At 36.5% G+C, this 15,295-nt stretch overlaps 1 protein-coding gene across 11 annotated transcripts in view; it reads right to left on the bottom strand.

Moving 5' to 3' along the window:
- Nucleotides 1-15,295, bottom strand: part of LOC129245338 (protein lap4) — a 219,992-nt gene that overhangs the window by 69,372 nt on the left and 135,325 nt on the right. For 9 of the 11 annotated variants that reach the window (XM_054883437.1, XM_054883461.1, XM_054883505.1 and 6 more), the window contains 7 exons: nt 12,089-12,268; nt 11,801-11,827; nt 9,641-9,799; nt 9,088-9,286; nt 8,818-8,906; nt 6,096-6,350; nt 5,638-5,976 (listed from right to left, as the gene is read on the bottom strand). In XM_054883437.1, the coding sequence (XP_054739412.1) occupies nt 5,638-5,976; nt 6,096-6,350; nt 8,818-8,906; nt 9,088-9,286; nt 9,641-9,799; nt 11,801-11,827; nt 12,089-12,268 (1,248 nt within the window). The remainder of the gene's footprint in view (nt 1-5,637; nt 5,977-6,095; nt 6,351-8,817; nt 8,907-9,087; nt 9,287-9,640; nt 9,800-11,800; nt 11,828-12,088; nt 12,269-15,295) is intronic. The other 2 variants (XM_054883444.1, XM_054883515.1) reach the window with 1 other exon arrangement.

Genomic DNA, 15,295 nt, shown 5'->3' with positions numbered 1-15,295 from the left:
ATGTGAATTTTAGGAAATTTGGTAACATAGTATAACTTATATAAATGCTTTCGCAAAAACGTGGACAAAACGAAACAAAATTCATTTCATCACCCCAAATATTCTTTACTCGTTTTTACACTTAAATAACGACGGCACACACTACGATGCAATGACTATTACAAGATAGTTCCGCTTTTTATTACTAAACCATATTAACTATCTAACGAAATACGAGTATACGAGGGTTGATATTTATATTTCTGGAACGTTTTGATATGTGAGCCATACTACTGTTCTTCGCAGTGGCTTTAAAAGCTTATCTCCGCAAACCAGAGTTAAACTGGCAATGGAATTAAACCGTGAACACTTTCGGACGATTTTTTTCACAATATTCGACATGGATTAACAAAACAAGAATGCATCGATGAACTAAAGACATTGTACTCTGCGAGGAAGCACCATCCCTTAGAAACTGGTACAATGATTTTTTTCTCGTGTTCGCTCCAATTCCGTGTCACATTCCGCGAGATTGCGGCATTTTTGGGCATTGATATGACCAGCACCAATAATACTTTGTATGGTCATCTTGCGATAAAAAATATTTGTTCGCGTTCGATCCCACACAATTTACAAATCTTAACGGGACAAAGTGCTTCGAAAATTAGTTCAAGAGAAAGTAAAAGTATATTGATCATCATGAAGAATATTTTGAGGAACAAGTTTCCATTATTAGGCGAGAAATGTGGTTATTGTTTACTGACTGATAAATACTCCACGTATTGTTTAAATCTGGTCGATAGTAGATTTACCAAGTTTAAAGGCATTCTAATAAGTTCCATTGATTCATTAATGATGGAGTTTACTCGTAGCCTTCCTATAAAAAACTCGATCGGACTTTATACACAGAGACATTAACTGGTCAGGCAGAGGAAAGGACTGTAACTTCAGCAACATTCGCAAAACAAGCATAGGGAATGTTCATGCTGCTAGAACAACTACAACAACTTCTTAATTAAGAGGCCGGACATTCCTGCGCCATATCATAAAGTCATTAGGCGTCATACAAAGGCCGAATCTCATCCGAGGATTTGTGGTGTAGTTGTTTTTATGTAGAGGATCACAATCCCAAATACAACGAAATCCTAGAGTGTTTGTATAGCGCGTCGCAAGCTTCAAGCTAGGCATTCACTTGCAACACCCACTGGTAAACAGATACTGTAAATCCTGACAGCGCCTCGAGACAAGCGTGACAAAATAACCCCTGATGGTATTTTCACTTCGCCCTTGCTCAAATATGTTTGCTTGCTACCTAGAGGATATTTAACCGAAGTCGGAGCTGTTTGAATCATTTGTGAAAAATCGTTTCTACTCACTCCCAGGTGAATGATAGTTAAAAACTTTCCGCACTTGCATGGATTTCTCCGGATTTCTTTCCGCACTTCGCCTGGAATCATCCTCTTAAATAGGTCCCCTGAACATATTTATTGGTTGCTTGTTACAAAGGCTTTATAAAATTGACAATTACATTTGTAGTTCGATGTAAATTTATTGTTATTTAAACAAAGTGGTTTAGGTTAAAATAATACTTCTGCACCATTATCATCCCTGTATCAAAATCAGTTTACATCTCGTCGTGGACTGGTTTCCTTTCCTTTTTATTGTCTTTAAGTAGTGCATTCTGTCTCTATCTAATAACGGTTACCAATGCGGGAAAAAACGAAGCCAAGTGTTGTTTACGCCTAAACCACACAGTCATTGTAGACATAGGCATTGCCCTGAGTAGCGTTTTAATGTAGATCAGATTTAAACACAGTCTTTTTTCAGTTCAGTGGAGCCATGCCTGGGGTGGCTTAGAGAAAAACAACAAATTCGTGCATGTATGTATTTATAACTGGTACATATACATCAATATAACCAGACACTTAAGAGGAAAGTATACGATTTGAGGGAAGTTGATTCATTTGGAGATTTTCTAAATTTTTTAACATAAAGTACATCGAATAGCCTTTAAAAAATTTATTTTGGCACAAAATCAATATTAGTGAGAGAACCTAGAGCAAATAAGTATAAAAAATGTTTCACTATGGCACAAAATGAATATTAGTGAAATATAGCAACGAACTGAACAGGAGTCAAAATAAAAAATCAAGACGAAATCACATGAGGTGGTGTTAACTAAAACAGCTGATTTAATTTTTGTATCGCATTAGGGGGTAGATTATCAAAATTAATAACATATCTAATATATATACACCTGTGTTCACAATAATAGCAGCGCGACATATTTCACAGTTTTGATTATTTATTTTTTTTTTTAATTCTTTTGATTTCCTTATAAAAATATAGTTCAGACTACATATATAGTATTTCTAAAAAAATTAAAAAACAAATTAAAAAAAAAATTAAAAACAAAAGTTAAAATTAAATCAAACAAAAGTTGTTTTTAATTACACAAAAATAAATAAATAGTCAAAACTTTGCAATACAAATGTCGCGCGCTTACACAACCCACTCGGCTATTTTTTGTTTTTATATTCGCTTTACTTACACTTGTGCTCATACAATTAAGTCACTCTGTAGAACAATACTAACTATGACCAAAAAAGCGCATTTTATAAAAAACACCACCGTATAATTTGAGTCCATATAATTAAGTCATCCCGTAAAAAATGTATGTTACTACAAAATTGTTTATATTTGGATTTACTCTATTACTTGCGCTGCTAATATTTTGTTGAAACCCCCTAGGGGGGTGTCCTTCCGCACATCGTTTACTCATGGAGTGCAGCAGATCCTGGCATTGGCGTGTAGTGGCCTTGTGCGATTTCTTCCGGATAATCTACCATAAGGTAGCTTTATTTGCCGGTTTTCTCGCAGTTACTGCTCTCTTAATGATTCCCCACAAATTCCCTATAAGGTTTAGGTCGGGGCTTTGAGCTGGCTACTTTTTTTTTATGTTTGGTGCACGAGAACAGTGTTTGGCATTATTATAATGTTGGAAAACCCATGCAAGCGGCATATTATCAAAGTAATTTCCTACCAAGGTTCAAGATTTTTTCGTACATAATTCCAGTCATTTTGTCTTGCATTTGTACAATAGGACCAAGACCTGATAATGTAAAACATCCCCACACCATAACCGATGAACAACCATGTTAAACTGTTCTTTAGTGTTCTTGGGATCCAATTCCTTTAATGGTGGACGTCTCTCGTTGAGCCATCCATTATCCCAAACACATTAAATTTAGACTTGTCACACCTGACAATTAATTTCAAATATGGGCATTTACTGTCCGAAAATAGTTCAGTGAGGGTAGACAAATGGAGGGTCTCTAACCAAAATTCTTTCTCGTATCACAGCTTGATCGTTTACGAGCTGGATCCACCGTATCGAAACCCATTGAGAACTAACTGGTAACTGTACAGAGAAATTCGCAGACAGTACAAGAAGGCAAATAGGGCCGCCAAGAGAGAGAGCTGGAGAGATGTTTGTTCTTCGATCGAATCTACCAGAGACTTTGCGAGGCTCAGCCGTATTTTGTCCAAAGATCATTCAATAGCTTCTTGGGCCAAGAAGCCAGATGGTACTTGACTTCTACGACAGAATAATCTCTAGAACTTCTCTTAAACACTCATTTTCCGAGATGTCGCGCTCACGATAGCGATGCTGGGAGAATCCGGCGGAGCCGCTATGACCCACATCAGCTTGCCGATGTAATAGTCACAAATCATGTTCACCTTTCAAATCAGGCCCTGACGGGATCTGTCCCAAGATTTTACAGGAAACTCTTGATAATATTCTACCATAGCTAAAGGAAATTTTCAAAGCGTGTCTAAACCTGGGTTATATTACAAATAGCTGGAAACTGTTTAGAGTCGTCTTCATACCAGAGGTAGGTAGAAGGGGACATGAATCAGCGAAGGACTTTAGGCCAATTAGTCTGTCATCCTTCCTTTTAAAAACTTTTGAACGGCTTTTAGACATTAAAAGCTCGCTGGAGAGCTCTAGTATATCAATTGCACAACACGCTTACCTCAAAGGCAAATCTACGGAGACAGCGCTTCACGAGGTAATCCCAACAATAGAGGGGTCTCTAGTGAGCAAACTGTTTACCATGGCAGATTTTTAGACATAGAAGGCGTATTTAATAACGTTATAAATAACCTTTAAACAAGTTGGTAACGAGGATGTGGCAACAAAATAGTGCGAAGCGCTAGTTGGATTCTGGGCGAATCACTACTTAAGCCAACCAATCGAGCTACTCGCACTGCTCTATACCCGGATATCTAGAGCTCTTCTAGCCAGTGACTCATTTGTATGTGACTCACAAGTGTACATTTTTATTTGAAGGGAGAATTTGTGAAACTATTGTATTTGTGAAATATAGAAATTTTCAAAAGTAACGCCTAGATGTCAGAAGTGAATAATTCGTACACGGTACATCTTTTTATGTCAGCTTCGACACTTGTCCAGTAGACGGATGTACAATTTTACATGTTAGAACAACGCATTAAAATTATTCAAACTTATTATGAAAATGGTCGATCTTTAAAAAAAACATATCGCAAAATTCTTGATTTTTTTTTGTGGAATTAATCGTCCGAATGAGTCGACACTTCAAAGGTTGATGAAAAATTTTCAAATAATGTAAATTTTTCACGTACATATATTTCTTTTGAATAAGAATAGTGAACCTTGAAACAATCTAAATTTTTCCATATTAAAACATCTACGCGTTTTTTAAAATAGCTTTTATTACAATTTGGACTGTATACTTCTAATTGAATGTTTAATATAATAGAACGAATTTTAAATTTCCGCAAAAACAAAAATGAAAAAATTCAAACACTACAAATAGAACTGCTTCTATTTCACGTTTTCTATTTTCATATAATACACCTCACGATTATTCAGCTGATTTTGACAACTTAGCCACCAAACACAAAAACAAAATACATTTAATTTGCAAACAATAAAAGCATTTTTCATAAACCTAACACACAGATCGAAGCACTTTAGGTTGTTACACATTTTTCTAGTAAACTTGCTACATACAATTTATGTATGTTTCGATTGGAAGCCCACACAAGCACAAAAATGTTTATTTCCGAAGACAATAGTCAAAATAAACAATGATAAATTCACTTCAGGCTTAAGTTTAAAAACAAACACAGGCTTGTCAATTGAAACATGTTCCTAAGTACATATCTTTGGGAGTGCGAATGCATTTGTTATGGCAATAAAATTCATGTACACATGATTGATCTTCTTCAGTTTACAAGTACTAATACATTTTTAAGATAGTTAAAGTTTTGCTCATCATAATCCCTTCTATAAAATAAATTAGCAACATAGATAAAAGTAAGAAAATAACATTCAAATGCAAAAAAAAATCAAAAATATGTTGAAGAATTGAAAAATTTAATAGCTGGTTAGAACTGTTTCAGTATGAATATGCATGTATGTGCGTGTGTTGGTGTTGGTGATGGCGTTGGCTTTGGTGGGGTACATGATTATGAACTCAACACAAAGAACTGAGTAAATGTTATCGTTCGAAACGCACATGACAACACAAGGACTATGTTACAGGGATGCAGGTAACGCCTAATTACATACATACAATGCAATAAGTGTATAAAATGTCATCAACATACCTGTTGCTGTTGTGGCTGTTGTTGTTGGGGTGGTGGGGTGGCCGCTTTTGTGCGACTTGCCGAGGCCACATCTGTAGTAACTGTCGAGTCCAGACCTGGTGATACCGGTGGTGTTGTTGTGGTCGTCGTCGTGGTTGTGCCGACCGTTGGTAACGCTGCTTGTAACGAATGTGTTGCTGGGGGTGAGGAAGCCACCCCAGTCGACGGATTTGTATCGAGCGTGTGTTTCGAAATGACGACCGTTGTGGTCTTTTGAATTTTATCTTGATCGTGATGTTCGGCTGGTGATTTGGGTGGAACTGAGGTGAATGCATCAGCAGCACGAACGATTTCAAGCACCTGTTCAAAACAGACAACAAAATAAAAAATTGTATGAGTATTTGGTAAGGGTTAACAAATATGCACATATGTATGTACAAATGTAGATGAACTCAAGCGAGATTTATTTAGTTTAATACCTTCTCCGGGGTGCTCTTTTCCTTTGTTTGTACCAACGTTTTTTCGACATTTGTAAACGTGGCAAGCGCATCTTGAGGAGTTTGTGGTGGCGGTGGAACGACTCCGATTTTGGATGTATCACTTTCATTTGCATGCTGTTGTGGCAAAGCGCCTGCACTCGGCGGAATGGTGGGCGAGTGGGCCAATGCCGCCACAGATGCTAATACTGATCGTTCGTTATTCAACTCGGTTTTCGGTGCAAAAACTTCAAAATCCTTAAAAGTTTTGAAAAAATTAGAACATTTGAAATTGTATTTAACAAATATATTTATTTTACTTGTTAGAAAGCAATTTATGTTGCTCTTTTGAAAGCAATAGCAAACACTATTAATGGCCATCAATCACTATAGTCACTACCGGGTACATTTTTCTTTCCTAATTTTGTGCTAAATCTCGAGTCATAAAGATTTTTTCGCCAACATTTCTTGTTTAAAAATATTTACAGAAAAATCCACTAGCCACGATAGATGTAGGGGCCATTAATAATATGTAATATCTATAAAATAAATAAATAATTCGCACGTACACTTCGGTTAGGAGTTTGCCAAAGCACCTCCTTTTATTTGTAGCGTTTGTCTTGATGTTGTTCCACAAATGGAGGGAAATACAGTTTTAAGCCGATACCGAACGGCAAATGGTTTTTATGAGGAGCTGTTTCTCATGGCAGAAATACGCTGGGAGGTTTGCCGTTGCCTGCCGAGGGGCGACGGCTCTTAGAAAAAAACTTTTCTATCATTTTGATGTTTCATGCACGGAGATGCGAACCTATATCTATACTAATATGTAATATAAATATTTTGAAAGGCGTTTTTTCCTGTTCGCACACAGAAGCTTTTTTTTTTTGTTTTTTTTTTTTTTTTTGAATTTTGGTTATGGATTCTGGTCTTAGGCAATGGAACTTCAAGACTTTGAAAATCCTATAAAATCTAATAGTATACAAGGTGAAGTCCAAAATAAACAAGACTGTCGTCATAAAAATGTTTTTCAAAACGCCATCGTTTTAGTGAGTTAGTTGGAAGTTAAATCCCTAGCTGGCTTCCAGTGAAAGATTGGTGACATTCGGTTCAGTGGAAGTGAAGTTATTGCGTCTAAAGTATCAGTATGTTTGTGTCATCGATACAAAAATTTGTTTCGAACAAAGAGTTAATATCAAATTTTGTTTTAAAATCGGTAAAACTTTTACCGAAACATTTGAATTGATGAAAAGTTTATGGTAACGATTGTCTATCTCGTGCCAAAGTTCATGAGTGGTATACACGTTTCAGAGATGGTTGTGAGGACATAAATGCCAATGAACACACGAGCGGCCCAAAATCAGTAATCACCGAAAGCTCCATCGAAATTGTTTCTAAATTTATCAAAAATGAACCAAAATCATCGTTGAAATTCATGGACTCGGAGTTGAATATCTCCAAAACATCGATTTATCGCATTTTAACTGTTCATTTGACCTTGCGAAAGATCTGTGCACGTTTCATTCCGCACAAGTTAACTGAAGACCAAAAATTACTCAGAATACAAAATTCGAAAGACCTCATTAAAGAGGCGAGAAAAGATGAGAACTTCCTTTACAACATTGTAACTGGTGATGAAACATAAACCTGAAACTAAGCGTCAAAGTGCCGAATGGAAGGCCCCGGATGAGCCACCACGTTCGCGAGCGTTTAGAGAAGTCAATGAGTCGATGCTCATTTGTTTTTACGATTCCAAGGGAATTGTCCACAGGGAGTTCGTGCCAACGGGCCAAACCGTCAATGAAATTTTCTATCTTGGCGTTTTGAACGTTTGTTGCATCGCATTCGTCGAATGCGCCCTGAATACCGCGAAGTAAGATAATGTACCATCTCATCGATCCACTCTTGTGACTGATTTTTTGACTAGAAATCGCATTTTAACCAGCAATATCTCACCGTATTCGATTGATATGGGTCCCTCTGACATCTACCTATTCGGAAAATTGCATTTGGTCATGAAAGAAAAACGGTTTGCGTCCGAAGAGGCCATCCAAAAGGCTTGTACCGACATCTTGTAGGACATTCCGGTCAATTAACTGAAACATTCTTTCGAAAGGCTTTTCTTTCGAGGCCAGAGGGGACTATTTTGAATAAATAAACTCGAAACGCAGTCTTGTTTATTTTGGACTTCACCTTGTATGTGCACGCCAACACAGTAGCGCTACTCACGTGCAAATCACATATGAGATTGCTCTTCCGCTGATAACGCATACAGAATACAGCGTGAAGGAAGAGCGATGTAGGGATACATAGTGGTGTGTATGCATATAATAATTGCTAATGTTAATGCTAATGTTGATTTTTCTGCTCAATAACTAATATGTAAAGATCATGGAGAAACAGTGTAGGGAATAATGTTAAGTCGTTAATGTTACCACAATGTTACTCCACAGGACAACTGACATTGCTGTTAGCACTTATATTGTTTGTCTTTTGGGAGTATTTTATGAGTGTTCAATGCATTAATTATTTCACTTTATATGCAAGCGAAAACGCGAGCACCAACTAGTGAATCAATAAAATAATGGTACATGGCACACTTTGAGTATGTGGAATTCTGGGTATTTCTCCCCATATGGGAGTGTACATTATTTTAGGCTTCATTTAATTTTGTTTGCTTTGATAATAAATATAATTATGTATTATCTTCCTTATACTTTATACCCACTTGTCGTATGCGTTCATCTTCGTCGCGATCCAAGCTCGATATGCTCTGACTTTGGCTCAGTTCAGAGCCTGTTTCGGAAGCACGAGAACCTGTTGAACAAAGTAAATAAATAAAAAACAAAAATTATATTTAATAACACGACATTTTAATTTTAAATTTTCCTTCTGACAGAACAACAAGCACATAATCTTGCAAGAATTCAAAGTAGTAACTATGTATGCATATGCAATTTATGCGATATAGTAGAGCGCGTAAATGCCACATACGTACCCTGTCGACTGCTTGATGTGTGGAAGCCTGTGCTCATGCCGCCAGCTGCACCAATGGAATGAATTAAATTGGATTTGTCGTACCCTTTGCACACGACCAAATGGATTTCATTGCCAGCATTACGCAAAATATTTACTGCGTCCTGATGCGAGGCGCCCAACAGTGAATTGCCGTTGACTTCCAGAAGACGCATACCCACCTGAAATGCACGCAACAAACAAAGTATAAAACTTAGTGCAAATACAAATTAACAATAATTGAAAACGAAGTACATAAAATTGAAAAATTTCAATAAACAACCAAAAAAAAAAAAACAAATGGCAGAAAAAAGGAAACATTTTAGCGTAAACTTAGACACAAACTCACAGGAAGGTTTTTTTCAATTTTTATTCAATTTTCAATTTTCCGCTATTCGCGCAAATTAATAAAAAAAAATATTTTTTTAATATGTCTTTGTTCGCTTAAAGTTCAAAATATTGCAATCCGTTGCTTAAGTTTCTTCAACCACATTTATAGTATAAGCAGCTCACACAAGCACCATAGAAATACATACCTTCAACCTTCCATCGCGTCTCGCTGCACCGACTGAATTAATTTTCGACACAAATACACCCTCATCGGTGGGATCAACTGGATTGCCGCGCTGACCATTAAGTCCGCCCTTAATGTGCATGCCCAGACGTTCGCCTTCAGCTTTACTAATGACGATATCCTGTGATTTATAATAATAAACAGTTATAAATAAAAAGAATGCAGCATAATTTCAAAAGCACTGCCACTTGCAACATGGTAAATATGTATGGACGTAACAATGAAGGATGTATTTTGAAAACGGAGGAATAACGAATGGAATGAAGTGAACGGTTTAAGCTAAATAAATATTTTGCAAAAATGAAAAGCGTAAGTATAGTATAAATTTCGGAGTATTTTACGTAATTCCCTTCTGTATTCGCGATAGCGCAAAGAAAATGAAAACATAATAAACTATTTGTGTAATGCTTAAGTATAGGATACAAAAATGTACTCGTACACTGTCATGCCGATAAAGGAGTGATTTAAGAGTGCTGGAAACATTTTACTGAAGTAGATAAGATTTTAAAGTACTTTGGATGGAATATTGAGAAATATTTTAAATATTGCATCTTAAATAGTTAGTATGTGATTAAAAATTCAATACCGGGTACGGCAAGCTAAGCGTTACCAAATATACACGGGCTATTGGTGTCGTCATTGTTATTGTAGCAGTTCATCAAGCCCTGCCAGTACGGTGTAGTCACCGGTCAACATCGTCTATTCCATCTAATAGTATGGCGAAGAAACATGCTGTTCCGACGACGTGTGGGAGAGGAGTGTTAGGCGAGCTCATTTAAGGGGGCATGTGAATAGGGGACTAGTGTCGTGCAGGGTACCTTCACATGCCACACATATGTTGAGTCTGTCCGGGTCAATTCTGGATAGATAAGAGTTTAACCTGCTACAATATACTGAACGCAGTTGTGCCAAGATGACGCGGAACTCACGAGGAAGTTGAAGCTCTTCATCTGCGATGGGTGTTGGTTGGAAGCCGATAGCGGAAGTCGAGGGAGCGGGAGTTTAAGAGGTGGTAGGAGACTTCCGATGAATGTCGTTTAAGACCTGTATATATGCTGTTTGGCCCAGTATATGTGTTTGGTCCTGGTCAGTGTAGTTAAAGATCTGCCAAGCTGGCTCAGCACACACCAAGTGACTGCAAATGAATGCTGCATAATTCAAAACTTTTCCTATCATTTGGTATTGCATGCACGGATATGTGAACCCGTGCACTTCCGAATGGTAGTCACGCACCAACCCATTCGGCTACGACGGTCGATCTTACGCAACTGCAAAAGAAACAGTTCGTCCTCTGAGAGTAAAGTAATTGTTGCGCTTGGTCGAAAGTGACCAATTTCTGCACATCGTACATAAATTCTCAAAATTGGAAAATTTTCATATATTTTTATCAATCAGTAAAAAAATTATTTTATCAAACAAAAAATGTTTGGTCTGTTAAATAGGTAACGCTTATCTTGTCGAACCCTGTAGTTAAAGTGCCATATTTATACAAGATACTCGCTCGCTGAGTCCCTTGTGCATCCCCAACTAGTCTACGTGCATATGTAAATATAATTTCTCCTGTCTCACATGCACTTGAACGTTCTTTTTAAAATTGCACCATTCTTAGAAAGATGCAGAATAGGTGAATTTCTATTATACTCGAAATAATTGTGCGAAAAATAAGTGAAGGAAACGTACTATACAGATATGCGTATGTAATTATGTAGGTATGTATAGTGTTGCATTTTGTGCAAATTGTTCGTTTTCACTTGAATTCTCACACTCAAAGACTAGTAATAATTTTAACCGTCTTTCTTCTTCGACTTTTCCTAAGGTGTATAAAAACCTTACTGATATTAATTACACTTAACATTTAAAACTAAATTTTCGAATTCTAACTCGGTTTAGTCCTCAATATAAACCATGCAATTCAGAAAACCCCTCTATAACACGTTAATAAAAATGAAGGAATAAAAAAAAAACCAAAAACAAATTAATAAAAAAAAACTTAATTAAAACTTTGAGCGGCCTTCGGCTTTCAATCTTACTGAACTCAACCATTAACTCAACAAAAATCAATTAAATTTTAAACACATTTATGAAGACATTTAGTGAATAATCGAAACAAAAAGCGGCTTACCTCAGTATGTAAAATTTCTACCTCAAACTTGGATATTGCAATTAAAAAAGGAAAAAGGTGTAAGTATTTTTTAACTGTGAAAAAACAAGCTATAAAAGCTAAATTTGTTTTGCGGTTTTGGCGTATCTGCTCTGTACAATAATTTGCTCTGGGATATTAATTGATATTATAAGTATGCATATTTGCATTTTTTTATGAAATTATTTATACTACAAGCATAGTGAAAGCTTAAACTAAGTAGCTTGTGAGAGCGAAGAAAAACATCTTCGTCAAAGACAAAATGCTCACCTGGAAGCCAGGGGGCAATGGATCGTGTTGTATTGTCAGCTTAATGTCGTCGCCAGGCTTCAGCAGCTCCATTACAGCCTCCTGGTGGGTAGCACGCGAGATATCCACGTCATTCACCTTCAAAATTCTGTCACCCATTCGTAGTTTTTCACATTTATGGGCAATACCGTCAGGCACAATCTGCAATTAAAAGAATAATTGTGTTAAAAACAAGCATAAAGCCAACGTGATTTAACAACCTTAGTAATACATAATTTTAATTGGGGTATAATGTAGTAGCCTTTAAATTTTCTTTTGAGATTAACAGCGTTTTGCCATCGTAAGTCACTTAGCATAGCATTAACAGCTAACGAACATTTGTTCATTTACATTTACGCTGAAAGCGACAATCCTACGCAAGGTGGAATGAACAAATGAAAACTTTAGTAAACACTTGTGCAATTTATGACAGCATAGTCCAGCGCAAAACTTCACTGCATGCCAAAGCACAGCTAAACGAAGGAGAAGTGGGAGCGGTTATTATCCACTGCTGTTGTACTTACGTATGTATGTATGAATGTATTGGGTAAGGGTATATGTGTGTATGTGCATAAAGACTAAGTGGAGGTGACAACGAAAAATGCCGCTTATTAAAAATAGGAGATGAAATATTTAAAACTAAAATTTCTCTGCGCATATTTTCTCTGGCAAATGTAAATGAAGTCGAATAATGTATATGCGCAAAATTAAAAGAATAAAGAGAAATGACTGCGAAAGGAGTCTCTAGTATACGTCGAAACTTTTAAAACACTTTGCACCCACAAACACATCCACGTATACCCCAGAAAATTCTAGGACATACACATTAAAGCACTAGTTTCGTACTAGCCGTTGGAAGGAGAGTATGCCAGCTGCGACTCGTGACATTCGAGTGTCACTGAGGTCATTGAGGCCACACCAAATGGAAAATAGATGCAGAGTGATGCAAAATGATGGCAATTGAATGAAATAAAAATAATTAAAAAAATTATTTGAAAAATATCAAGGATATTCTAAACGCCAAACAGCGCTGCTTATGCGCTAGTCTTGACCTGATACAGTTCGATTTACTGCAATGTTACCGCCGCGTATATTTGTTTGTGTAAATTTATTTTTAAAATTAAAAATCAGTCAAAGCTAAATGTCATACTAGGGAGTCACTTAATAAAAGATTAGGTGCCAACTTTTAATAGCTTATGAATTGCATAAGCTTTGCTAACATATTTCGCATGCACTTCTTATGAGTATGGAGTTTTATGCATTATATTTGCATAAATCTGTACTCATGTATGTATACTATATGCAGGTACGTTTAGTTTATAAAAATTATCACAATACAAAGCGCAGGCTAAAAGTTCCTTTAGTAGGGGTGGGCCAGTGGACTTTCTATTTTAGAATATTGATGCAAACTAATTATTAAAATCACTTTTATTTTAAGATTAAGAATAAAAATTCTTAAAATTAATAAAAAAAAAACTTTGGAATAAAAACTAGTTAATAATGAAAAAAATCGTTTTTCGATTAAAACAATATATCTGTCAGGATAGATTTTTGACCCCATTCGTGGTCATACGAATGAGGGCGACTTGTACGAGGGGTGCCTTTTATTTGGCAGGATTTGGCAACCCTGGTGTTTCAATCTGGCAACTGACAGCTATATCGCAAAGTTTCACATTTTTTGGCTTTTACGTACTCAGAACGTTTTGAAATACCAGCGCTATTTGTGTTGTTCACAGTAACTTAAAAGATTCATCTCGGTCCAAAAATGGAATTAAATCGTGAACATTTTCGTGCGATTATTTTTTACAACTTTCGATGTGGATTAACTCAGCAACATTGCATGGATGAACTTAATTCATTTTTTGGCGATGAAGCTCCATCAAGGACCAGTGTTTATCGATGGTATGGTGAATTCAATCATGGTCGTAGTTCACTCCAAGACGAATTTCGTAAAGGTCGTCCAAAATCAGTTGTTGTTCCGAAAACCATTGATGCTGTGCGCGAACTGATATTGCAACATCGTCATGTGACCTATCGTAAGATTGAGACAATCTTAGGCATTAGTGGGAAATGCTCAAAAAATACGATCGCGGGGCTTCGGAACATGTCTATGACATCGTGACAGGTGATGAATCATGGATTTACGCGTATGAACCCGAAAGTAAACAGCAGTCGACTGTATGGGTGTTTCAAGATGAGCCAAATCCAACAAAAGTTGTTCGCGCACGAAGCACTTCCAAGCAAATGGTCGCCTGTTTTTTCGGAAAAACTGGACATGTCGCAACCGTACCACTAGAACAACGCAGAACAGTAAATTCTGAGTGGTACACAACCATTTGTTTGTCAGTTGTCTTCCAAGAGATTAGGAAAACCAATCGCCAAAGACGGATCACTCTACACCAGGACAATGCGAGCTCTCACACATCGGCTAAACAACTGCATTTTTGAGCACCCAAAACACCGAATTAATGGGTCATCCGCCGTATAGTCCTGACTTGGCACCGAATGACTTCTTTTTATTCCCGTACGTAAAAAACAAACTGAGAGATCAACGTTTTTCGACACCTGAAGAAGCGGTTGCGGCATTCAGAATGCATGTTTTGGAGGTACCTCATTCAGAGTGGCAAAAGTAATATTTCGACAATTGGTTCAAACGCATGCAAAAGTGTATAGATCTTCATGGAGAATATTTTGAAAAACAATAAAGTGATTTTCGATGATTAAAATTTGTTTTTGTTCTCTAATCCCGAAATATAAAAGGCACCCCTCGTATTACGCCAAATGCCTCTAATGAATAGTTGACGTTAAGGCTGTGAATTTAAATATTTTCTGTGTAATGTTCGCACTGAAATCAATCGTATTTGATATAATCGGATAATTGTGAGATAATCTGAAAAGTTATTGCATAGCTAACCAAAATAATAGCTAAAATGAGCTATGTAATTTTTTATTCTACAAACAGGTACTGGATATCAAAAGTAGTGATTTTATTTAAGCTACAAAATAATTAAAGTCGCGCTATTACTGTTAGGAATATACATGTTTTTTTTTTTATTTCCACGAAAAATGTCATGCCAAATAGGTCAAAATTGTTTCGTTTTATTGGTAGAAATATACTTGAGTGCTGATAATACTATGCGGTACATGAAAAAAATAGTACCAATAACTAAAGCAGGGCTTTAAAAATGT

The sequence above is a fragment of the Anastrepha obliqua genome, chromosome 1 (assembly GCF_027943255.1).
Source record: "Anastrepha obliqua isolate idAnaObli1 chromosome 1, idAnaObli1_1.0, whole genome shotgun sequence".
Taxonomy (NCBI): Eukaryota; Metazoa; Arthropoda; class Insecta; order Diptera; family Tephritidae; genus Anastrepha; species Anastrepha obliqua.
The sequence above is the reverse complement of the archived record's forward strand: the minus strand, read 5'-3'. Positions and strand labels throughout refer to the sequence as shown.